Source organism: Blastomyces gilchristii (genome assembly GCF_000003855.2).
Source record: "Blastomyces gilchristii SLH14081 genomic scaffold supercont1.27, whole genome shotgun sequence".
Taxonomy (NCBI): domain Eukaryota; kingdom Fungi; phylum Ascomycota; class Eurotiomycetes; order Onygenales; family Ajellomycetaceae; genus Blastomyces; species Blastomyces gilchristii.
Window position 1 is genome coordinate 428,267 of NW_003101655.1, and position 27,206 is coordinate 455,472.

Consider the following 27,206-nt stretch of genomic DNA (forward strand, 5'->3'; position numbering starts at 1 on the left):
TCTTTCAATCTAACTCTGAGACTATTGTATAATGTACAGTGTATTATAATATACTCAGAATTTTCATTTATATTATAGAATGAGTATTTAAACTGACTGTGTGACTGTGTCTGAGACCAGAATCAAACTTTACAGTTATTATGTTATCTAAAAGCATTACTTCTGATCATGATTTGTATTCATTACATTAATCTCAAATCACTTTATTTTAAATATTAAAGATCTCAGATTCACTTTTCAAATAAAAATTTAGTCTCAGATAAAGAATATATTTAAATTCTTAGTTATATTTTCATTCTGATTCTATTCTGAAGAATGGTATTAAATGAGATTATGAAATCATTTCTCACTTACATAATATTCTACACATAGTGCTCATTTATTGAAAATTCAATAGAGAGTATTATCAAATATCATTACTTTTCTGAACATAAATTGTAATTTATATTATTTTAATTCTGAAAAAAATAAAAAATAAAAAAAATAAAAATAAAAACAAAAAACAAAATAAAAATGAGAAAAAATCACAACAGAAAAAAGAAAAAAAAAAGAAAAAGAAAAAGAAAAAAAAAAACAAAAAAAATCAGAATTACAGAGCTGCAGCATCTCTAAAACACGCACTTCTCAGAGTCTTTACAATGTTTATCATTAACTATATATTTCTCACAGTGAGAGTAACATAGTCATGATAAGTTATTGTCTTAATATCATTTAATAAATAATCAGTATATATCTGTATAAATGTAAATAATCAGAAAATATACACTTAAAAAGTGTGATCAGAGTGAACTCTGCTGCTACTTGAATAATATCAAGAACAGAATACTGAAATCAATGATTTCTCTCATTGATTTCATGAATAAGATGTGTGAAGATGATGTTGAGAAATATAAGATTTCTCAACTTCTGATAAAAACAAATCTCATGAAGAGACTCTATTTTAATGATATCAGAGACTGAGTATTATCAAAAAGCATTACTTTATTATTATTATTATTCTTCAATTATAGATGTATGCAGTCATAGACTATGATATCTATCTGAGAATTAAAAGTTCTCAGGGTTTTTCTAATATCTATAGAGTTAACTATTATACATTTGCCAATTTCAGATATGTAAAATCAGAAAATTTCAGCTCAGAATATAAAAACTCTTTACAAATTACAGTATTTTAACATCTTCTGATACTTTGAAACCATTTGAAAATATCATGACAAAGAAAAAGAGAATAAAGTCTTAAAGATAGACACATTAAATAAGTGAACAGAAAAGAATAGAAAAGAAAAAGTAAAGTAAAGAGAGACTATAATAAAACAAATTATTAAAAGATAGTATATAGCTATTTTAACAGACTATATCTGATCAATTTCCTTCTCTTCATATTCAGATATTTCTGAATTTAGTCATTTTCTTATAGCTGCTTGAGTTTCTGATAGAAAGTCTATTAAGTATTTGATTTCTGTCTCAGTTGAGAATAAGAATCTCATATTTAATTAATTTAGATTATACTTCTCTTTCAATCTGACTCTGAGACTATTGTATAATGCACAGTGTATTATAATATACTCAGAATTTTCATTTACATTGCAGAATAAGTATTCTATTGAATCAAATCTATCATCAAATCTTTGTATATAAGATTTGAAATAATCATATTCTAGTTTCAGCTGAATTATAGATGAGAATATTTTCTTTTTACATTTAATTGAACAAGATTTTCACTTGAGTTTTATTTTAAATCTTGAATAATATATACTCTTCTTTTGTTTCTGTCAGCTTTCATTTCACTTGTCTAAACAAGATTCTTTTATCTTTCTCTTTATAAAAGATCAGAACACTATTTTTTGAATAGATCTGCTTAATTCTGAACTCTTTTTTACAGCTAAATCAGTCAATTCATTATCATGAATATTTATATAAGCAGAAACTCAGTGCAGATGAATTATCAGTTTTGATATTCTTCTCTTTTAAATTTTTAAAACAGAGTTGAAAATCAGTTCAAGATTCATTTGATCATTATGAATCTGACTATTTCTAAGTCTTTTTAAAGCAGCTTGACTATCAGAGAATATTCATATCTCTGTCAAACTATTTTCTCTTTTATAAGATTTTATTTCAATGAGTTTAAAAGCTTTCACTATTGTAAATAGTTCAGCATCAAAGACTTCAGATTCACAGCCTAAATTTCAGAAATCTGAGATAAAATTGATATTATCTTCAGTATAAGCAATGCCTGTGTCTAATCTATTTAAATTCTCATTTTTTAAGTCATCTGAGTAAATCAGAATAGAGTCTTTTATATTAATTGTAGAGATTCTCTTCAAATACTGTTTATATTCTCTCTCTTTAGATAGTTCATTTATTTGCAAGTCTATGAGAGATTCAAGCTTTTCTCTTCAGAGAGATATCTTCTCATGATCAACTTTTTCAACATTTAATGAAGAAAATTGATTTTTAATCAGTGAGTATAGTCTGTATAGTTGAGAGAGCATTTTCTTTGAAGAATTATTTTCATTTCAATTAAGAAATCTATTTCAATCCAGTTTATTTCCTGAGTTAATTAATAAAAATGAAGAAGAGACTCTTTCTCTGATTATATAATTTCAGCTTATCTTTATAACTCTCAGAGCATAGTTCATACAGGCCTTTTCAAATCTAATAGTAGAAGAAGAAATTGAAGCTTCAATTTTCATTGCTTTAATAGAAGATGATTTGAATGCTCTCAGAATTCTTCTCAAAGCTCTGTTTTACAGACTTTGAAAGAGTTCAGTGAAATTTCCTTGATTATTTCATCAAACTTGAACTTCATAATCAGCTACTGAGATAATACAGACTAGACTGACCGTGTGACCATGTCTGAGACCAGGACCAGATTTTTTGATAGTCTCATTATCAATTCGACCGATCCCATTACACGGTTTTAACATTAGATAGTAGTCCCATACTGTCTCAGTGAGACTTACTGTCTACTCTTGTCACATTTTCCAAATGAGACCATGATTTTCACTTCTCAATTTAAATTATTTTTATTGCTTTAAATGACTTTAAATCTCATTTGAGTGTTACCAAAAAGTGTTACTTTTTAAAAAATTAAAAATAGTCTAAAAAAAACCTTAAAATGTCTAAAAATAGTAACTTTATGCCAAGAATGGGACTAAATGGAACCAAATGGAATCACTTTCTCATTTTTTTCAAGTCATGGTTCCATTTTAAGATCTTATATATAGTCACTTTGCATGTTTTTTTAATGACTAGTCCCAGCGGGATTCACGCCAAGAAATGTATGGGACCAGACCAAATGGAATCAAACATGAAATTCATGGTCCCAGCGGCCAGTCTAATACAGACTATATATAACTATCTCATAGTCTGGAAGAATAGATCTCTCTCTGTATTTAATAGTCTGATTATACTATTCAATAGTCTTTCTGTCTTGATAGTTCTTTATTGAATATAATATTTAAAATTTAACTTAGAGTTTAATCATACTTCTAATCATTTGACATTCAAACTGAGTTTAATCTCTTTATTTAAAAGAGTTAGACATAGTTTTTTCTCATTGAATCTAGAAAAGAAATGAATTAACTCAGTTTTATTTATATTAAATTGAATTTGATTAATATCTACTCTAACAAAGATTTTCTTTGCTGCTTTTTTAATCACTTCTAAATTCTCTTTGATTGTTTTTGAACTGTAGACTGGATCAATATCATTCATATAACTTGAAGATCTCACTATTTTCATGTCTCTATTCTTAAATAGATATGCAGTGTATATTGCAAATAAAATGAGTGAGATTAAAGATTCTTACAGTACTTCTATTTTTATCTCAGTCTTGTCTTATTTCATTTCATCAAAGAATAGTTGTATAATTCTTTTAGATATAAAACAGTTAACTCATTTTATTAGAGAAAATGACAGTTTTAACATCTTCAAAGTCTGAATTAACTTTGACTTTGAAACATGATCAAATATATCTTTTATATCAATAAAAACTGCAGTTGAGACCAGATCTTCATACTTTGCTATTTAAATATTATAAACAACTGAGAGAACAGTGTTAATTGCAGAGCATTGTTTTCTATCTCTCATTTATTTACTAAATAGAAGAGAATCATTAATAGAGCTTATAAAAGATAGTCTAGTAACTATTATCTTTTCTAAAACCTTTTCTAGACAGTTCAATAGAGATATTACTTCATATGACTTAGAAATTGAAGCTTTTCTATTAGGTTTTACAAGGATCACTTCAGTGGCTTCTCTCCAGCATTCAGAATGATACTCATTTTTCAAGAGATTGAAAAAGAGCTCAAAATATTCATTCTTTAAGTAGAAATATGTATTTTGAATGATTAAGTGATTGATTGAATCAGGCCCTGCAGCAGTTTTAATTGAACTTGAGAAGATAGCTGACTCTAATTCATCTTGTGTAAGTTCAGACCATTCTCAGTCATTTTCATCAATATAGTTATAAAGTGATATATTCTCTTTCTGTGAATCTGAATCTGATAAGTTTTGAAAGAGAATTCTCATGAAAGCTTGACATTTTTTCTCAAAAGAATTTACTGTATATGATTCATTCTGAAACTCATATTCTAAGGCTGGAAGTTTTGCTACACTTCTTATTTTAGTATAGTTGAAAGCTTTAAAAAGTTCTTTTTCTTATGCTTCTTTAAGAAATTTGTTCCAGCAGTCTGTTTTAACTCTTTTAATATCTGAAAAATATTCATTTCTGACAGCTTTGAACTCTTTATCAGATATTACATCATTCTTTCATTCTCTTCTAGCAGTGACTAATTATTTTCTTTTAGATATGATATTCTCATTTCATCAAGATTTGAAATACTCAGAAGACTTTTTCTTTGAAATATTATCTCTAACACTTGTTAGAATAATAGATGTAATAAGCTTTACTCTATTCTCAAGCATTTTATTTGAGATATCTTGATTGAGATTTCAATAGAGCTCACTCTGCTTTTCAGATTTTAACAGTTTTATACTTTCTTCAACTGCTTTTCAATCAGCTTTTTCAAAGTTATACTGATTAGAGAGAAGAGGGTTTTCACTCATTTATTTTTCACTCAGTTCAATATCAAATTGAATAATCTCATGATCTGATTCTGATGTCTTATTTGAATCAATAAATCAGTTTATAAGTCTTTTTTCAATTAGATTTTGTGACATGAAGGTTAGATCTATAATAGATTTCTGTTTCATGCCTTTTCTAAAGAATGTTTATTGATCAGACTTGTTAACTAGATCTATTGAATGCTCAAAGATTCATTCAACTAGTTTATCTGCTCTTACTGCTCTTTTGCATTCTGAATTTCATCAGAGATGATGTGCATTGAAATCTCCTGCAATTATAGAGTTTTTTAACAGAGTTATGTTCAAAAACCCTCTATTAATTATCCAGGTATTGATATTTTCCTTCAATGACTTTTCATTATAGATATTTATGAGCTGTATAGTATCAAACTCATTCTCTTTATCTATAATATCACTCACTAGAATATCAGGGTCAGACATGATATCAAATCTTAGATTAAATTGATATCTTGATCTCTTTCTTTCATAGATCACTACTCTTGACTTTATCTCAGACTTTTGAGGTAGAAAGCAGTAGTAGCTTGAATGAGAAATGATGTATTTTTGCTCAGCATCAAAATTCAGTTCCTGAAGAAGTACAAAATCAACTTTTTGTTCAAATGCAATTTGAAAAAAAGTATTACTTTTATACAATGTACATACACTTACTTCAGTGATTCATTCTCTGCATATATGAGTGAGAGTTGCAGGTTTCTCACATCTCATAGCTCTCATTGAGATGCTGGCACTGATGTGCAATTCACACAGCTTCTCAATTCAGCACATACTGTGTGTATGCAGCTCTGTGTACTGAGGCTGTGTTGTTCATTATGGCCTGGTGTGATACTTGCTTTTCTCAGGCCATGTTCATTTGAGAGAAGGGAGAAACATGACTGCTGTTTTATTAAGAGAGAGTGAATAATTAGTTATTGTAGAAGATAATTTAATTTCTGCTATATTTATTAAAAATTTAATTAGTCTATACTCTTCAATTTAAGGATTTCTGAGAGTGTTTTAATAGTTTTCATACCAGCTTGAAATTAGTGATCATTTGAAGAAGAGAAAAGAGAGAAGAAAGAAATGAGAATAACTTATCTTTATAATATAAAAACAGAGAATTGCTGCAATTATTCACTCTAGTAATAAAGATCTGTTTTCTGCATGTATCTCTGATACAGATTATATGATAACTGCATATAAAGAATATCAACAGTGTATGCATTGAATGAAGATGATATTACTATACAACACTGTAGCTGTTTCTATACATCTCTGAAAGCTGTTAATATTTTCTTTGAGTCTCTTTATATTTGATAAGTCAGTAATATATTTCAATACACTTCTTCTTTCATTATTATTATTATCATCATCATTATCATCATCATCATCATTATTATCATTATCATTACTATCACTATCATTATTATCATCATTATTATCATTATTATTATCATTATCATATCATTTCTGACTGTCTCTTCTGCCTTCATCTCTCTTCAATACTCACTGAAATCAATCGTGTTATTTCTCTTTAAATATTCTGTGATTCTGCAGACTATCAAGGCACATGAGCACTGTCACAGATTGAAGAAAGAGAAGAAGAAGATATTCAAGTGAGAAGAGACAGATCATAAGATACATGATAATGCCTTGAAGAGACTCTGTAAGAGAGTAGAATAATAACAATTTTAAGTAATACTTCTGATGAATTTAGACTGAACTAAGTATAGAAATAATACAGATAACACTGCATGTAAGAGAATGAAAAAGAAGACAGTGAAGAGTCTTATACAGCAGTGATAAGATCAGAAGAAGTTCTGAGAATGATTTAAGATCAAGATGAAGAGAGAGAGAGAGAAAAAGAGTGTTACTATAAATAAGCAGTGATAGAAGAAGATTGAGAGAGTGTTAAAGTGAGAGACAAAGAAGTCAAAACTGATAAGTTTTTTATTTATTAAGAGATAATGATTTTTGATAACACTTCTATTCTCTAATTGATTAGCAGAAGCTGGCAGAGAAGAAGAGAATTAAGATCTTATTCAGATCTTAAATGCACTTCATAATTCAGAATATTAAGAAGACAGCTCTGCTCTCTGAGTATATTAATCTACTTACTGCTGAGATGGAACTCAAGACAGCAGATCAGAAAATGTAAGATTTTGAGATACAGATTAATCTGACTGAGAGAGAGCAGCAGAAACTCTTCTCTGAGAAGGCAGTGAGAAGAGATTTTAAGATAATTATCATCTCAGATGAGAAGAAGAAGAAGAAGAAGAATGAGAATAAGAAGTGAATTATAAAGAATGATAAGAAGAATGAGAAAGAGAAGAAAGATGATAAATGAAAAAAGTTTTTTTCTTTTTATATTAGTTAGTTATATGTTCATAACTATTAATAATTAAAATTAATTTTGAGTTTTCAAAAATTATTATACAAGTTGTAATCAATATCAGGAATAATATGTATATATATATTTAACTATCATGATTCACAAATCATTATAATATATAAGTATCAACATTTTTTCAACATTAATATTCACAATATTAATATTTTTTTAATGATATTATTTAGTAATGCAATTTAGTAACACTCTCTTTCACAATATTAATATATTTCAAGAAATATGATAGAGATTAATCAAGATTGTTTATTTACTTTTATACATTGATAATATTCAATCTGAGTTAGTACTAAAATTATAACTAAGCTAAGAAAGAAGATTATTTTCTCTTATAATAATTCTTCTTATACATATCAGTGATCAGTTATTATCTTTATTGAAAATAAATTATTATCTTTTTCAAATCTTTATTATATCTTCTGAATTCACTTCTTTCACTTCTTTTACTTCTATTGAAGATATATAAACTCTTCAAGAAATTACTGTGAATCACAAAGTCTATATTATTTATAATTCAACACAGAATGCTCTCTTTCAATTATAATAAATAACTACTTCATTCTTCACATCTGATTTCAGGTCATGAAATTTATGAAAAACTCAACACAAATATTGAGATGAACTATGAAATAATTATTAACAGGTTATATTGTAGATTACTGAAGAGTCATCTCTCTGCTGTAATCACTACAACTCTATTCAGAAACATTCATTATAAACTGATCATAACTCTGAAGAAATTTTCTAATATCTGAAGTCATCAGAATGCAGATAATAAAAGAAAAATAATCAGAAAATTACTACTGAGCTGATAAGTTACTCTATCAGATAATGATTTTTAATAATACTAACTTTCTAATTTGAAGAAAATTATGTGAAAATGATTATATATCAGTACTCTGATTTCATAACTCTTATCTAATAACTTCTGTGAATAATTACTTTGCATGTGTATATCTCTGAATCTTTCTCTTTGATCAATTGAAAACCCTGAATTCTGAACACTTCTTCAAATACTTAATTCAAATATTTATATTTCATATTAATTATGTCTTCAGTTCAATCTCAAGATACACTACAAAGTTAATATATAACATCTAGAATCAGAGTTGAAGAATCATTGAAGAGTATCTCTTACAGTGAATGTATGAACTAGTATAAACAATCTTACATTTATAAAAGTTACATGTTATTATATTGATGAGAACTGAACTTATTAAGAGACATTAATTGAATTTGAATCATTGATCAGTAGTTATACTGAGGATTATATGACAGAGATATTAATAACTGTGATTAAAAATGACTATTAAGATATTAGTTTCAGTCTTCTTACAATTATAACTGATAATACTGTGAATAACTATACTATGATAAAGAGTTTGAAGTAAAAATTAACTTTGCATTTCTGAAATGATAAATAAGATCATATTCTCTGCATTACTCATGTGGTTCAACTTGTGATACAAACACTGATAAAGAATCTTAATATTGAGATGAAGAATAATGAGATGGCTGCTTCTTGGAATGAGAATGAGATGAAAGTGATTACTCAAGTAACTTTTGCATTCACTTTGCAAAAGATAATGTTTTTTGATAACACTTTTTGATATTGCTTTTTGATAATGCTTTTTGATAATACTACTGTTAATTTTGAATAGATTGACTAATAATTTAAATATCATAGATTTGAAACATTGTTAATGCGATTTGTACCTCTTCTAAATAATAATAATGATTTCATGATATTTAATAAATAAACAAATCAGTCATATTACTGAACATGATACAGAATATTAGAATATGATGAAGTTCAATATATAAGATGACTATTCAGACTCTTCAATTGTGTCAGACAATTGATCATTGAGTGCAACACTCTGATTGAGAAAAGATTCAGATATTGAAACTTTCTGATATGAAGTGAACTCAGTTGAAATATATGATTAATTTACTGTTTCAGTTTTATAAGATAACTAAGATAGTTTTAATCACTTATATATCAATGCTGCAGTCAGTCTGATGAGTATATAACAGTTTATTTACTCATCTTGAGAAGCAGTTGAATCACTTAAAAAGAAATTCAGTCTGAGATAATGCTATAGTGCAGGCTATTATTACTGTAAGAGATAAACTAGTATATTACTACAGCAAAACTGAACAATCTTTTGCAGAGTACTATGCTGTAGTAACTCTACTAGATCTCTCTTATTAAGTTAATATCTACACTTCTCAAGATTGAACAGAGAAGAAATGAGATTCATATATCAAATTAGTCTGAGACTACTACAATGTCAACTATTAGAGATTTGAATAAGCAGATGTTAGAGATGTGAAGACAGTAAAATACAATTCTCTAGTAAGTAATGATCTTTGATAATACTTCATATCATATAGAACTATAATACTAACTTTGAAACAGAACTTATATACATTGATTATAACTGAAAATCAGGCAAAACTACATGCTTGTAAAACTGAATTTAACTGCTATCTTAAAGATAATCTGATAAATTTACATGTCAAATCAATTCTAGAGTTATGAAAAATTATTGAGAGTATATATTCAACTGTTGTACTGATGATGTATGATATTCTGATAATTTCATTGACAGAGATGAGAATGAAGTGAAAGTTTAACTCAAGCTGAGATATTTATCACTATCACTGAGAACAATTACAAGAAGAAATAATCAAGAAACTTATGATTATAAAACATGAAATTATCAGACAGTTTAATACCTCTGATCACAGTATATCAGAGAAGTGTAGTTTTCATAAGAAAGTGAAGAATAAACTTACACAAGAATGTATTTAGTTGTTTCATAAGTGTTATCAATAATTATTATCAAATTCTGATTATATAAGCAATCACTGAATGAACTGAATAAGACTGAATTTGATCTTCAGTCTCAGTCTCATTCTGATTTTGAAAGAATAATCATCTTTCACAGTTTATTCTGAGAAATTACTCTCATTTCACTGTTCTTAAATTAAATCTGGTCATTTTTCACATCATTTCTCTCAGAAATGATCCATTTCCAGATGTTTTTGAGGCTTGGTTCTGGTGAGACTCATGTCAAGAAATGTATGAGATCAGATCAAATGAAATCAAATGTGAAATTCATGGTCCCAGCGGCGAGTCTATTCAGAGTATTCTATTGAATTAAATCTATTATTAAATCTTTGTATATAAGATTTAAAATAATCATGTTCTAGTTTCAGCTGAATTATAGATGAGAATATTTTCTTTTTACATTTAATTAAACAAGATTTTCACTTAGATTTTATTTCAAATCTTGAATAATATATACTCTTCTTTTATTTCTATCAGCTTTTATTTTACTTATCTAGAGAAGATTCTTTTATCTTTCTCTTTATAAAAGATCAGAATACTATTTTTTGAATAGATCTGCTTAATTCTGAACTCTTTTTTACAGCTGAATCAGTCAATTTATTATCATAAATATTCATATAAGCAGAAACTTAGTGCAGATAAATTATCAGTTTTGATATTCTTCTCTTTTGAATTTTGAAAACAGAATTTAAAATCAGTTCAAGATTTATTTAATCATTATAAATCTGACTATTTCTAAGTCATTTTAAAGCAGCTTAACTATCAGAGAATATTTATATCTCTTTTAAACTATTTTCTCTTTTATAAGATTTTATTTCAATGAGTTTGAAAGCTTTCACTATTATAAATAGTTCAGTATCAAAGACTTCAGATTCACAGTCTAAATTTCAGAAATCTAAGATAAAATTGATATTATCTTCAGTATAAGTAATATCTGCATCATCAAACCGCTCCACCACGAACTCGCTCGATTTTTCGAATAAGAACCCGCCGATAGATCCATTGAAAAGCCCTCGATCATACGAGCATTTTGACCCCATCGCCGACCGTATACCCCGTGTGGTGGTGAAGATATCCAGCCAAACGTGAACCAGACGTTGTTCGAAACTCCTGTGTGGGATTATCCCCCGTTCACCCCTACCACACCACAACCCTGGGCCAAATTGCCATACAAATTGTAAGGTGAAGAGACCTAGCCATATGCACCAATCTTCTTGATTTTGAAAGATCCTCAATCTGTAATTGTGGAGATATCTGAGGAGCAATCTCCGCGAAAACCCTGTCCATCTTTGATGTTCCAAAACATCAACGCCAAGTCTCACCCTCGTACTGCCCTTCCCAATCTGGCCCATCCCCGGCAGAAAAATACAAAAAGATACCTCAGTGATAATATCAAGCACATAATCAATGAACACTTCTGAAGTGCAACCTCCGCAGTCTGTCATCAGTGTATCTAGACTTCAACACCAAGTCTCACCCTTGTACTACCTCTCTCAATCTGGCCCATCTCTGACAGAATAATACAAAAAGATACCTCAGCAACAGCATTCAATACATAACCAGTAAACAACAAGTCAACAGCACATCAATAACTATAAAATCAGTATACTTCAAGATCTGACTGAGCCTTTGATCTCTGCACAGTGAGATATATTAAATCTAGTTTTAATATCTCAATATTCAATAGATTCTGCAAGAGATTGAGAACAGCAACACTAGATTTCTATTGAATTTGAGAATTAACTCTATATTAATATAATCATTGACAAAGTCTTCTATTTTAAGATATAAATAACCAGTTCCTCTACATCCTGCTGGCAATATTTATATTATTATATAGAAACAGACTTATATTCTCTATAATATCAAGACTCTGAAGAGAGAAAGTCTTGATAGAGAGTATATAGTAGTGCATATCTTAGCAGTTTCTATCTCATTCTTCTGCAGCAGTTAATGCAAAAAAAAGATCTTAGAAATAGTTTTTTACTTCTCTTGAAAAAGTAAGGTGTTTTTCTCTGAGTTTTATACAATATTCTTATAAAGAATTAAAAACAGAGCTGTTTTCTGTCATAATTTTATATTCTTTTAAGTAAGAATTACTTTTTCAGTGACTGAAGAGCTTTTATTAATACTTAATTTCTTTTTACACTCTTTATTAACTGATTTGAGTTGCACACTTGTTGTGTGAGAAGAATTGAATGATTTAGAATAAAATTGAATAGTTTTAATCAATTTCTCTGCAAAAAATTGATTTATTTTTTGTCAGTTTTTCTCTCAAAAACTGTCATATTATCTGATTTATTATCAATTGATATCATACTTTTTCTGACTGTATCTTAAGAAAGAGATTGTAAAGATTTTATTGATTTATCTTAAAAATCAATTTTAGTTTATTAGATTCTCTTCAAAAATCTAATCTAGTTACTGAACTAGTGTGAAAAAAATCAGGTGTTTTATACACAAAAGTCTTTTATTCTTCTTTTGAAACAGTCTGATCAACTTTTCAATTGAAAACAGACTTAGAAATCTCTTAATTGAAACAGTCTGATCAACTTTTTAAAAGAGTACAATAAATATCTCAATTGAAACAGTCTGATCAACTTTTCATTGAGTGAGAACAATGAGTTCAAAAATACACTCAGTTGATGTGGAAAAAGATGCTTTCTCAAATGCTATTTCTGAGATTGAAATTCTGAAGAGAAGAAAGAAAGAAGAAATAGAGAAACAATAAGTTCTTGAAATACAGAAACTTGAAAAAGCAAGTAAGATTCTTGAAAAGCAGTGTCTGAGTGAGATGAATGAAGAAGTTCTGTTAATTCTTCATACTCAGACTAGACAACTACAGGATATGATTAAGTTCAAACTTGAAATTTCAAACACAGTTCAAAAAACATTGAAAATTCCTAGTACAATCACTGACTCTTTATCATACTCTTCTTCTTTTTTTTCTACTTCTTCTTCTTCTTTGAATCAGAAGAAAATATATGCTCAAGCAGCTGAATCTGCTGTCTCTAAATCTGCTATCTCAAAACCTGCTCAAAATCCTGAGAAAACTAAGAAGAATACTGCTCATACTTCTATTCATAGAAAAGTGAAAAAGAAAATACAAAAAGAGAAAAACTTTCAAATCTTCAGAAATAGAAGACTTATTCTCAAAGTCTCAAATCAGAACATTCTACAAAGAAACAAGCTAAACTCAAATCTCATTTTCAGAATCAGAAATGAAATTAATCAGTAGTTCTTCTCTCAGTTGATGACTGATATTGAAGTTCAAAAATCAGTTATAGCTTCAATTGAGTCATCATTCTTTGAAAACTTCATCATTCTGACTACAATGTCTGAATTCAGTGCTGAATTCCTTATTCAGAATAAGAATCTCTGAAAGTCAGTAGTAGAATCTGTGCTAAACACAATAATTCTATCTGAGAGAGATGAAAAGTGAGACAAATTCATTCTTTATAATATTTCAGTTGAAATTTTTGACTGTGAAGAAGGAATGCTACTTCTTAAAAATGAATTGAAAGAATACAACTCTATTCAACTGAGAAAAGAGTCTGTATGACTAAATTCAATTGAGTTCAGATAAAGTAGGAGAAATGCCTCTGTTCTAGTATATATAAAAACACTTGAACAGTCAAAGATCTCTGAAGTAAGAGTAGCAGGTTTGAAAATGAGAGTTCATGAATACAAAGACTCAAGAATGAATCTCAAAGCTCAAATACAGTGTTTAAACTGTCAAAGATATGAACACTTTGCAATCTCATGTTTTAGAGACTCAAAATGTGCATTCTATGCCAGAGATCATAAAACTAGTGAGCATAAATGTGAAATATGCTTAAAAAGAGATGAAATATATCAACACACTCTGCTTAAGTGCTCTAATTGTAAAGAAAAATATGCATCTAGCTCAAAAGAATGTATGTTTGCTTCAAGAACTCAAAAGAACTGAAGAAAAGATGAAGCTCAAAGTCAATCTAGAACTGAAGAGAAGAGTCAAGCCAGTAAACCTATAACTATAAGCTCAAAAAGAAGAAACTCTCAACTATCTAAATCTTCAAACTTCAATTCTTCAGCTAAATGTAAATAGAATTTGAATTCTCAAACTTCTATTAAGATTAGAGAATTGAGAAATGACTCTGATGATAAACTAGATATAATACAAGCAGTTGAGATTCCTACTTTTCAAAATAGTTATAATCTACTATCTGATAATAGTGATTAGATTCTACTCTATCTCTACTCTCTTTTAGTATGAATATACAACAAAAATAACAAAAAAAGTTTAAAAACTCTTCAAAAATCACATTTATTCAAAATAATGTAAATAGAAACTCAAATTGTCTTTATTCTTATCTTTAAATTACATTTGAATAAAAAGTTGATTTTATACTACTTCAGAAACTGAATTTTGATGCTGAGCAAAAATACATTATTTCTCATTCAAGCTACTACTACTTTCTATCTCAAAAGTCTGAGATAAAGTCAAGAGTAGTGATCTATGAAAGAAAGAGAGTAAGATATTAATTTAATCTAAGATTTAATATTATATCTGACTCTGATATTCTGATGAGTGATATTATAGATAAAGAGAATGAGTTTGATACTATACAGCTCATAAATATCTATAATGAAAAGTTATTGAAGAAAAATAACAATATCTGAATAATTAATAGAGAGTTTCTGAATATAACTTCATTAAGAAACTCTATAATTACAGAAGATTTCAATGCACATCATCTCTGATGAAATTCAGAATATAAAAGAGCAGTAAGAGCTGATAATCTGATTGAATGAATCTTTGAGCATTCAATAGATTTAGTTATCAAGTCTGATCAATAAACATTCTTTAGAAAAGACATGAAACAGAAATCTATTATAGATCTAATCTTCATATCACAAAATCTAATGAAAAGAAGACTTGTAAACTGATTTATTGATTCAAATGAGACATCAGAATCAGATCATAAGATTATTCAATTTGATATTGAACTGAGTGAAGAATAAATGAGTGAAAATCCTCTTCTCTCTAATCAGTTTAACTTTGAAAAAGCTGATTGAAAGACAGTTGAAGAAAGCATAAAACTGTTAAAATCTGAAAGACAGAGTGAGTTATATTAAAATCCTAGTCAGGATATCTCAAATGAAATGCTTGAGAATAGAGTGAAGCTTATTATATCTATTATTCTAACAAGTGTTAAAGATAATATTTCAAAGAGAAAGTCTTCTGAGTATTCAAAATCTTAATAATATAAGAATATCACATCTAAAAGAAAATAATTAGCTATTACTAGAAGAGATTGAAAGAATGATGTAATTTCTGATAAAGAGTTCAAAGTTGTCAGAAATGAATATTTTTCAGATATTAAAAGAGTGAAAACAGACTACTGGAATAAATTTCTTGAAGAAGCATAAGAAAAGAAAGTTTTTAAAGCTTTTAACTATACTAAAATAAGAAGTGTAGCAAAACTTTCAGTCTTAGAATATGAGTTTCAGAATGAATCATATACAGCAAACTCTTTTGAGAAAAAATGTCAAGCTTTTATAAGAACTCTCTTTCAAAACTCATCAGATTCAGATTCAGAGGAAGAGAATATATCACTTCTCAACTATATTAATGAAAATGACTGAGAATGGCCTGATCTTACACAAGATGAATTAGAGTCAGTTATCTTCTCAAGTTCAGTTAAAACTGCTGCAGGGCCTGATTCAATTAATCACTTAATTATTCAAAATACATACTTCTACTTAAAGAATGAATATTTTGAGCTCTTTTTTAATCTCTTGAAAAATGAATATCATTCTGAATGCTGGAGAGAAGTCACTGAAGTGATTCTTGCAAAATCTAATAGAAAAACTTCAATTCCTAAGTTATATAGAGTAATATCTCTATTGAACTGTCTAGAAAAGATTTTAGAAAAGATAATAACTACTCAACTATCTTTTATAAGCTCTATTAGTAATTCTCTTTTATTCAGTGAACAAATGAGAGATAGAAAACAATGTTCTGCAATTGACACTGTTCTCTCAGTTGTTTATAATATTTAAATAGCAAAGTATGAAGATCTGGTCTCAACTGCAGTTTTTATTGATATAAAAGATATATTTGATCATGTTTCAAAGTCAAAGTTAATTCAGACTTTGAAGATGTTAAAACTGTCATTTTCTCTAATAAAATGAGTTAACTGTTTTATATCTAAAAGAATTATACAACTATTCTTTGATGAAATGAAATAAGACAAGACTGAGATAAAAATAGAAGTACTGTAAGAATCTTTAATCTCACTCATTTTATTTGCAATATACACTGCATATCTATTTAAGAATAGAGACATGAAAATAGTGAGATCTCTGAGTTATATGAATGATATTGATCTAGTCTACAGCTCAAAGACTATCAAAGAGAATTTGAAAGTGATTGAAAAAGCTGCAAAGGAAATCTTTGTTAGAGCAGATATCAATCAAATTCAATTTAATATGAATAAAACTGAGTTAATTCATTTCTTTCTGTAAGGGGCCTACGCCGAATAGATCAGTATAATAGATAGAACTTATATAACAAAGAGAAAAATGTTAGAAAAGAAAAGAAAGAGAAAGTGTGAGAATCAGTGATCAGAGTGAATATTTATACATGTATGTAGTGATGTACACAGTGAAGCTTCAGAGTGGAAGAATCTATACGCATTTGTAGCGGCCGAGGATCAGTGATCAAGAATGGCTGAGAATCAGAGTATACATGTTTGAGAATGAAGTGATTGGAATCTGTGAAGTGTAATGAAATAGTCTATATCATTGATCAGGCGCAGCTCACCACATTAGTCCCTTCTTTCCAGAAGCAGTTCTCATCAGTCAAGAGTCACTATTTCAGATAATGCGGAACTCAGAGTCTAGATCAGACAATCATACCTGATTCATTTCACAAGATATTGTCAGCCACAGTCACAGAGTCTCTCATTGAGAATATTCTCAATCTCTCACTCAAGCTCATTATCTTCTCCTATGATGTCTGGCAGCTGTCAGTCAGAAGTCAGTTAAGAAGAGAACAGATCAGTGACAGCATAGCAGAGCAAGCTTGTGTGAAAGACATCATGAATTTCTGATAATATATTAAGACAGTAGTTGTGACTATCTAGAACTTCTATTACTTTATATCTGATGTGGTGATAATCTAGCATATGAGATGAATATGTGATTTATATATTCTTAAGATTCAATCATATCAGATCTTCTATCTTATATTGTTCAGCAGGGTCTTGATAAACATTGATTCAATCTTCTTAATTCTGTTTAGTACTCATCATGAAGACTTCTGCTCAATCACAGACATCTCAGAGTTTTATTACTATATTATCAGCAATCTGAATTAAACTGTGAAGATTTGATATGAACTATATAATCTCTAGAAGATCTAACATCTTCATGTAATAACTGTGTGTAAGAAAGAACAGACTTACATCTGTTAAAATAACATCTCAATCATTGATAGCAATCTCTGCATGTAGAAGAAGATTATACCAGTCATTTTATAAGTGATTGCAGAACTTATAAAGATAATTCTTTACAGTCTGAATTATCTGTTCTGATGCATCATCAGTCTCAGAGTGATAGACAGTTAACAGACAGTGTGTAATTTTGAGAATTTGACAGATTCTTGTTCAGAGAGCACTCATGAATTGACAGCTCTGATCTGATACTATAGATCTCAGCAAGTCATGCATTCAGTAGAATAAGCTCTGTAGAAAAGCTTCAGTGACTTGTTCAGCATTCATTTTATTACAAGATTCTAATATTATATCTTTACTTAATCAATTCACAATAATCAGAATGTTTCTACAATCTTTACTCTCAGAGAGATCAATAGTGAAGTCAATTATCACATCTCATCAGATTCTATCAGAAATATCAAGCAGTTTCAGCAGACCTTTTCTACAGTTCTTTTACAAGATAATGAAAGAATAACAGTTACAGTTTTGAATGAAGTGTCTGATGCTGTTTAATATCTCTGATCAGTAGAACTCTCAGAAGATCATTCTATACAGTTATTCATAACCTGAATAATCAGTCATATACAAATCATGCATCTCTTGCATTATTCAGGTGTATAAGAGTTCAGAGTGAGAGACTCAGCATCATTCACAGAATCATAGAGTGTTATTATCATTGATTGAACATTCTGAGATATCAGTTCTTATATGTAGTTCTGGGAGAAATCAGGTTGCTTCTTGACATACTGCTTCAGTGAGTGTTAAAGAATTTCATCAGTTTGAGCTGTTGTATGCCACAATTCATTCAGTGTAGATTCAGAGAATGTTCTGATCAGTGAAGTGTGTATAATGTCATGAATGATCTCATCATGATCAATTAATATCTTCAGATTTAAGAGTCAGTGTTCTTGATTCATCCAGCATGTATCTGTCACATTAGATAATATATCTTATTCTCATCACAAGAGAGCATCTGTCATTGAGTTCTGACTGCTGAGACAGTAGTGTATTGTAAAATGAAAGTGGCTTAGAAACTCTGATCATTAGATCTGTTATTCAGTGAGTTTATAAGTTATTATGAAGTATTTGAGATTCTTATAATCTGTGATTATCTCAAATTCAGAGATACTTCAGAGTTCAGAGTTTCATTCTTCTAGACAGTGTATGATTGTGAGAAGTTTCTTATCATAGATCTCATAATTGCATTCAGCAGAACTCAGTTTCTTAGACATGAAGACATATAATTGTAGAACATCTTCATTATTATATTATAATATCACTTCTTCTATCACATAGTCAGAGAAATCAGCTTCAACAACTATCTCATAATCAGAATCAAATATTATTAGTAGAGAGGTATTAATGAACATCTTCTTCATCTGTATAAATGCAGCTTCAGTGTTCACTGATCATTGAAATACTGAGTCTTTCTTAGTGAGTTCTGTAAGTAATCTTACAATATCTGAGAAGTTTTGTATAAATCACTGATAGAAGTTAGTAAATTCAATGAAGCTTTGTACATCTTTCACAGTATGTGAAGCTTCTCATTCAAGAATAACAGAGATCTTCTCAGAATTCATTCAAATTCTCTTATCAGCTTCTATGATAAAACCTAAGTATTTAGTACTCTTAACTTTGAAATCATACTTATCAATATCAATTGATAGTCCTGCTTCTTGTAGTTGTTATAATACTCTTCACACATGCTCTTGATACTCTTTTCTGAATTCATTGATAAAGATGAGAATGTCATCTAGATAAGCAGATACAAACTTATTAAGAAAATCTCAGAGTGCTCAGTTAATATACTTCTGAAATGTACTGAGAGTGTTAGTCAGTTCAAAGAGTGTGACTATTCATTCAAAGAGATCATAATATGTTCAGAATACTGTAAGTCATTCATCTTCTTCAGTGATATGAATCTTATGAAACACAGTGATAATATCTAGCTTTATAAATCATTGAGCTCACTCAATCTGTGCTAGAATTTCATTGATAAGAGATAAGAAATAATAATCTTTCTTTATCAATCTGTTCAAATCTCAGTAGTTCACACAGAATCAGAGTTCTTTATCTGACTTCTTTGTAAAGAGAATAGAAGCTGCAGTGAAAGAGTTACTAATATATATGAATTTCTTATTCAACAGATTATTAAGTGTCTTCTGAAGAAGAAGAAGTTCATCTTGAGATATATTATAAAGAGGGTCTCACAGTGACTCAGAGTTCTTATCATTCTTCTTTTCTAACTTGATACTGTGATTCACTTCTGAGCCTTGTAAAGAAGATATATTCATAATATTATCTTATCAGAAGACATCTAGATATTCATGATATTATTGAGAGAGTTTTGTGTGAGAATCTGTTATTGTAGTACAGAATAACTTTTCTAGAGCTTTCTTAATATCAGCCAGACTAGCAGAATAGATTGATACATGATTCTGTCATCAGTGACTTTGTCAGCAACTCTGTCAGTGATTTTAATGACTTCTTTTTCAGAGCATTTCATAAGCATTGACAGAGATCTGTGTAAGATTCATAGTCTTATGAATATTATCTTCATGAATTCTATTATTATTAGAGAATATTAAACTCCTGTTTTAAGCATTTAATAAGATGTCTTGTTCAGATAGCTAGGCAAGTTCTAACATCAGATTATAATCAAGATTATCAACTTTGTATGCATAGACATCTTTATACTGATATTCTTCAACATCTATATTTAGTTTCACTATGTAACAGGTGCAAACATCTTTTGAATTATTAAATTCTATAAGAAGTTGAGATTTTAATAAGAGGATACACTGAAGATTATAACATCTTACAACTGAAGATTTTATCATTGCATAGTGACATAGACTGCTGTCTATCATGGCTTTCATATTATACATGTTATCAATCACAGTAGATACAAGAATTATATTCATTATCATTTTCTCTTCAAATTATTGTCATCTGATCTCTTCAAGCTTCTGTTTACAAATTTGAACAGAAGCTAATCTTTTCTCTGTTTTATCAGAGCATTCTCATAATTATCTTTCAAATCTTCCTTCACTGTAATGTGATTGGCGCGGACAGGCACTGATTCATTTCTTAAGTGAGGAGATACATAGACTGATCAGTAGTTGAAAGCAATGTACTCTGATTGATTACAGTTGATACACACTTCTCATTGACATTGATCAGTGACTTCTTTGAGAGTGATCTCAGGAACTCAGAAGCCTATTCAGACAGTGAAGACTCTTGCTTATGTGTAGACATTTGAGTCTATTCAATTCATGATATCTGCATCATTGTTATTCTTCAGCACAGGTGTATGAGTGACTGAGATGTAACATCTTCTATCACTGTTCTGTATACTCTTGAGCTTGATAAGACAGTTATTCAATATTCAGAGCTATGTGCAGAAGCCTTTATAAGTTGAGTCTTTGTTTACACTTATAAGAGTCTGTAAGAGTTTGAAAGTTAATGTCTTCTTGAGCATGCTAATCTTCATTCAATTCTCTTAAGATTGATCACCTGCTTCTAGAATCTTGATGTTGAAATCAGGGATGAATATTGTAAGAGAAGTGTTTCTCTGTCAGACACTCTATAATCAATCTAATATCTTCTGTTGCATGGCAGTGTCTCAGAACAGAATATCAAGGTGTTTCATAATATTGTCAGATATTCACAACACTGGTTCACATGCTTTCATTCATGAATGAAACTTCTGTTTCATATGATTCTTCAATCATTCATTGATATATCAATCTTGATTGATTAATGAACTGATGACATCTTCATCTATACTCAGTTTTGTAAGCATTTCCATTCTTCATGATGAGTAGAGAGTGAGATCAGAAGCATTGAAATATGTAGAAGCATCTAAGCATTCTTTCAGTACTTTTATATTTGATTCTGTAAATGTTGAAATTGCATGAGTTAATCATTGAATCTCTTCATATTGAAGTTACTGAGTCATGTGCATATCTGCTATCAGTCACTGTTGTAATTCTAATATTGCTTGAAGCCACTGTGATATCACTTCTATGCTCGCGTTCGAGGGTTCTTCCATATTATTATTAGACATGATTATATCATTTTATCAGATATGTGATATCTGTGAAATCTGAAGAAGTGTAATTGTATGAATATCTCATACATCTGAGTGTCAGAACTCTCAGGTCTTTTGCTGACATTCTCTTTGTAAGATCTTATTACAGGGCCAGGGTGACTGGCAAGCAAGCTTCTATCTGAGAACTCAGTGTCTGCTTAACTGTTTGACTGTTTCTCTATTTCTTATGTGTTGTTACATATTCAGATATCTTGATGGATAATCATTTCTAATAAGAACATGATGAACATTTTTCTAGTGTAAGAAGCCTACGCTGAATAGATCAATATAATAGATAGAACTTATATAACAAAGAGAAAAAGGTTAGAGAAGGAAAGAAAGAGAAAGTGTGAGAATCAGTGATCAGAGTGAATATTTATACATGTATGTAGTGATGTATACAGTGAAGCTTCAGGGTGGAAGAATCTATACGTGTTCATGGCGGCTGAGGATTGATGATCAAGAATGGCTGAGAATCGGAGCGTACGCGTTCAAGAATGAAGTGATTGAAATCTGTGAAGTGTAACGGAATAGTCTATATCATTGATCGGGCGCAGCCCGCCACACTTTCCCAGATTCAATGAGAAAGAACTATCTCTAACTCTTTTAAATAGAGAGATTAAACCCAGTTTAAATGTCAAATGATTAGAAGTATGGTTAAACTCTAAGTTCAATTTTAAATATCACATTTAACAAAGAACTGTCAAGGCAGAAAGACTATTGAACAATATAATCAGACTATCAAATACAGAGAGAGATCTATCCTTCCAGGCTATGAGACAGTTATATATAGCCTGTATTATCTCAGTAGCTGATTATGAAGTTCAAGTTTGATGAAATAATCAAGAGAATTTCACTGAACTCTTTCAAAGTCTGTAAAACAGAGCTTTGAGAAGAATTCTGAAAGCATTCAAATCATCTTCTATTAAAGCAATGAAAATTGAAGCTTCAATTCCTTCTTCTGCTATTAGATTTGAAAAGGCCTGTATGAACTATGCTCTAAGAGTTATAAAGATGAGCTTAAATCATATAATCAGAGAAAGAGTCTCTTCTTCATTTTTATTAATTAACTCTGGAAATGAACTGTATTGAAATAGATTTCTTGATTGAAATGAAAATAATTCTTCAAAGAAAATGTCTTCTCAACTGTACAGACTATGCTCACTGATTAAAAATCAATTTTCTTCTTTAAATATTGAAAAAGTTGATCATGAGAAGATATCTCTCTGAAGAGAAAAGCTTGAATCTCTTATAGACTTATAAATAAGTGAACTATCTAAGAAGAAAGAATATAAACAGCATTTGAAGAGAATTTCTACAATCAATATAGAAGACTCTATTCTGATTTATTCAGATGACTTTAAAAATGAGAATTTGAATAGATTAGGCACAGACATTGCTTATACTGAAGATAATATCAATTTTATCTCAGATTTCTGAAATTTAGACTGTGAATCTGATGTCTTTGATGCTGAACTATTTACAATAGTGAAAGCTTTCAAACTCATGAAAATAAAATCTCATAAAAGAGGAAATAGTTTGAAAGAGACATGAATATTCTCTGATAGTCAAGCTGCTTTAAAAAGACTTAGAAATAGTCAGATTCATAGTGATCAAATGAATCTTGAACTGATCTTAAACTCTGTTTTGAAAATTCAAATAAGAAGAATATCAAAGCTGATAATTTATCTGCACTGGGTTCCTGCTCATATGAATATTCATGACAATGAATTGACTGATTCAGCTGTAAAAAAGGGTTCATAATTAAGCAGATCTATTCAAAAAATTGTGTTCTGGTCTTTTATAAAGAGAAAAATAAAAGAATCTTGTTTAGATAAGTGAAATGAAAGCTGACAGAAACAAAAGAAGAGTATACATTATTCAAGATTTGAAACAAAACTCAAGTGAAAATGTTGTTCAATTAAATATAAAAAGAAAATATTCTCATCTATAATACAGCTAAAACTAGAATATGACTATTTCAAATCTTATATGCAAAGATTTAATGATAGATTTGATTTAATAGAATGCTTATTCTGTAATGTAAATGAGAATTCTGAGTATATTGTAATACACTGTGCATTATACAATAGTCTCAGAGTCAGATTGAAAGAGAAGTATAATCTAAATTAATTAAATATGAGATTCTTATTCTCAACTGAGACAGAAATTAAATACTTAATAGACTTTCTATCAGAAACTCAAGCAGCTACAAGAAAATGACTAAATTCAGAAATATCTGAATATGAAGAGGAGGAAATCAATCAGATATAGTCTGTTAAAACAGCTATATACTATCTTTTAATAATTTGTTTTGTTACAGTCTCTCTTTACTTTATCTTTTCATTTCAATTCTTTTCTATCTATCTATTTAATGTGTCTATCTTTAAGACTGTGTTCTCTTTTCTTTTGTCATGATATTGTTAAATGATTTCAAAGTATCAGAAGATGTTAAAATACTGCAATCTGTAAACAGTTTTTGTATTCTGGGCTGGAATTTTCTGATTTTGCATATCTGAAATTGGTGAATGTATAATAGTTAACTTTACAGATATAGAAAAAACCCTGAGAACTAAAAGTTCTCAGATAGATGTCATAGTCTCTGACTGCATACATCTATAATTGAAGAATAATAATAATAATAATAATATGAAATTATGACAGAAAACAACTCTATTTTTAATTCTTTATAAGAATATTGTATAAAATTCAGAGAAAAACATCTTACTTTTTTAAGAGAAGTAAAAAACTAATTCTAAGATCTTTTTTTTTTTTTGTATTGACTGCTATAGAAGAATGAGATAGAAACCTCTAAAATATATACTACTGTATACTCTCTATTAAGACTTTCTCTCTTCAGAGTCTTGATATTATAGAGAATATAAGTCTGTTTCTATATAATAATATAAATATTATCAGCAGAATGTAGAGAAACTGATTATTTATATCTTAAAATAGAAGACTTTATCAATAATTATATTAATATAGAGTTAATTCTCAAATTTAATAGAAATCTAGTATTGCTGTTCTCAATCTCTTACAGAATCTATTGAATATTGAGATATTAAAACTAGATTTAATATATCTCACTATGCAGAGATTAAAGGCTCAGTCAGATCTTGAAGTATACTGATTTTACAGTTGTTATTATCTGCTGAATATGTATTGAATACTTTTAATAAGATATCTTTTTATATCTTTCTGCTGAAGATAGGCCAGGTTGAATGAGATGATATACAAGTGAGACTTAGTGTTAATGTCTTGATACATCAGAGACAGACACAGAGATTTTAGATATGTTCATTGATTATATACTTAATACTATTACTGAGATATCTTTTTATATCTTTCTACTGAAGAGAGCCAGATTGAGAAGAATGATATATGAGTGAGACTTGATGTTAATGTTTTGAAATATCAAAGATAGACAGAGTTTTCATGAAGATTACTCCTCAGATATCTTCACAATTACAGATTGAGAATCTTTCAAAATCAAGAAGATTGATGCATATGACTAGGTCTCTTCATCTTATAATTTGTATGACAATTTGGCTCAGGGTTGTGGTGTGATAGAGGTGAATGAGAAATAATCTCACACAGAAGTTTTGAACAATGTCTGATTCACATTTGACTGAATAACTTCACCACCACACGGGGTATGCAGTCAGTGATAGGGTCAAAATGCTCATATGATCGAGGGCTTTTCAATGAATCTATCAGCGGGTTCTTATTCGAAAGATTGAGCGAGTTCGTGGTGAAGCGGTTGTCTGAAAGCTGTCACAGTGCCAGCATGACTCAGTTGGTAAGACTGATAATCAAGGCTGCACACATTAGAGGTGCGTGGGTTCGAATCTCACTGCTGGCACCTGTCACTTCTTACCCATGAAAGCTCTCATGTAATAGAAGCTGAGTCTAATTAGTAAGGCTTGATGCAGAGTAGAACTCTCTACTGTAAGTCAAGTTACTAGTTAAGTGAGATTCTGTGAACACTTATCAGAGTCAGTATAAGATGTTAATATCTCACTATTCTACTATGCATCTATCAAGATTCTAATGATATAGAGTTAAGTCTAATATAGTGATTATATATTACTTAAGCAAGTCTCTAACTAGAGCTGTTATTGAAGCCTAGCTTTCTCTTAAATATAGAGAATGATTTTAAAAATCATCTGATTAGCAGATTTAGATATATATCTAAATTCTAGACAGAGTACTCTGATAGACTAGAGTCTGTAAGCTTACTACTAAGTTCTAATACTGATAGAGAGAACTGTAGTCATCAAGTCTATAATTAGTCTCTAATATAAGATGAGATTATGACAGCTGATTGATAGATCTATGAGTATCTAACAGAGCTGAGATCAGCAACTGAAAGCTTGATATGTACATCATTAAGTGAGTGATGACAGTCATTAACTAATATCTCTGAAAATTAGTAACTGACCTGAGAGAACAGACATGATAATCAGTTAATTATAGAGAGTTAAATATAATTAGCTTAAGATGCATTCTGCAGGTAACTAGCATCTGTAGTCTTATAAAAGAGAAAATAGTTTGAAAGAGATATAAATATTCTCTAATAGTCAAGCTGCTTTAAAAAGACTTAGAAATAGTCAGATTTATAATGATTAAATGAATCTTGAACTGATTTTAAACTCTGTTTTGAAAATTCAAAAGAGAAGAATATTAAAACTAATAATTCATCTACACTGAGTTCCTGCTTATATGAATATTCATAATAATGAATTGACTGATTCAGCTGTAAAGAAGAATTCAGAATTAAGCAGATCTATTCAAAAAATAATATTCTGATCTTTTATAAAGAGAAAGATAAAAGAATCTTATTTAGATAAGTGAAATGAAAGCTGACAGAAATAAAAGAAGAGTATAGATTATTCAAGATTTAAAATAAAACTCAAGTGAAAATCTTGTTTAATTAAATATAAAAAGAAAATATTCTCATCTATAATTCAGCTGAAACTAGAATATAACTATTTCAAATCTTATATACAAAGATTTGATAATAGATTTAATTTAATAGAATACTCATTCTGTAATACAAATGAAAATTGTGACTATATTGTAATATACTGTGCATTATACAATAGTCTCAGAGTCAGATTGAAAGAGAAGTATAATTTAAATTAATTAAATATAAGATTTTTATTCTCAACTGAGACAGAAATTAAATACTTAATAGACTTTCTATCAGAAACTCAAGCAGCTATAAGAAAATGACTAATTTCAGAAATATCTGAATATGAAGAGAAGGAAATTAATCAG

The 27,206-nt window shown here is 29.0% G+C and overlaps 1 protein-coding gene and 1 non-coding gene across 2 annotated transcripts; one reads left to right on the plus strand and one right to left on the minus strand.

Annotated features, from left to right (window-relative positions):
• Positions 1-11,236: 11,236 nt before the first annotated feature.
• BDBG_08745 (uncharacterized protein) lies at positions 11,237-11,794 on the minus strand (the record flags this gene model as incomplete). The annotated part of the gene is made up of 1 exon (XM_031723713.1): positions 11,237-11,794. One exon carries the CDS (start codon positions 11,792-11,794, stop codon positions 11,237-11,239), a length of 558 nt encoding a protein of 185 aa, XP_031580979.1.
• A 13,913-nt stretch (positions 11,795-25,707) lies between these two features.
• Positions 25,708-25,788, plus strand: BDBG_17842. Its single transcript has one exon. It is a non-coding gene; the product is annotated as a tRNA-Leu (tRNA).
• The last annotated feature ends 1,418 nt before the right edge of the window (positions 25,789-27,206 follow it).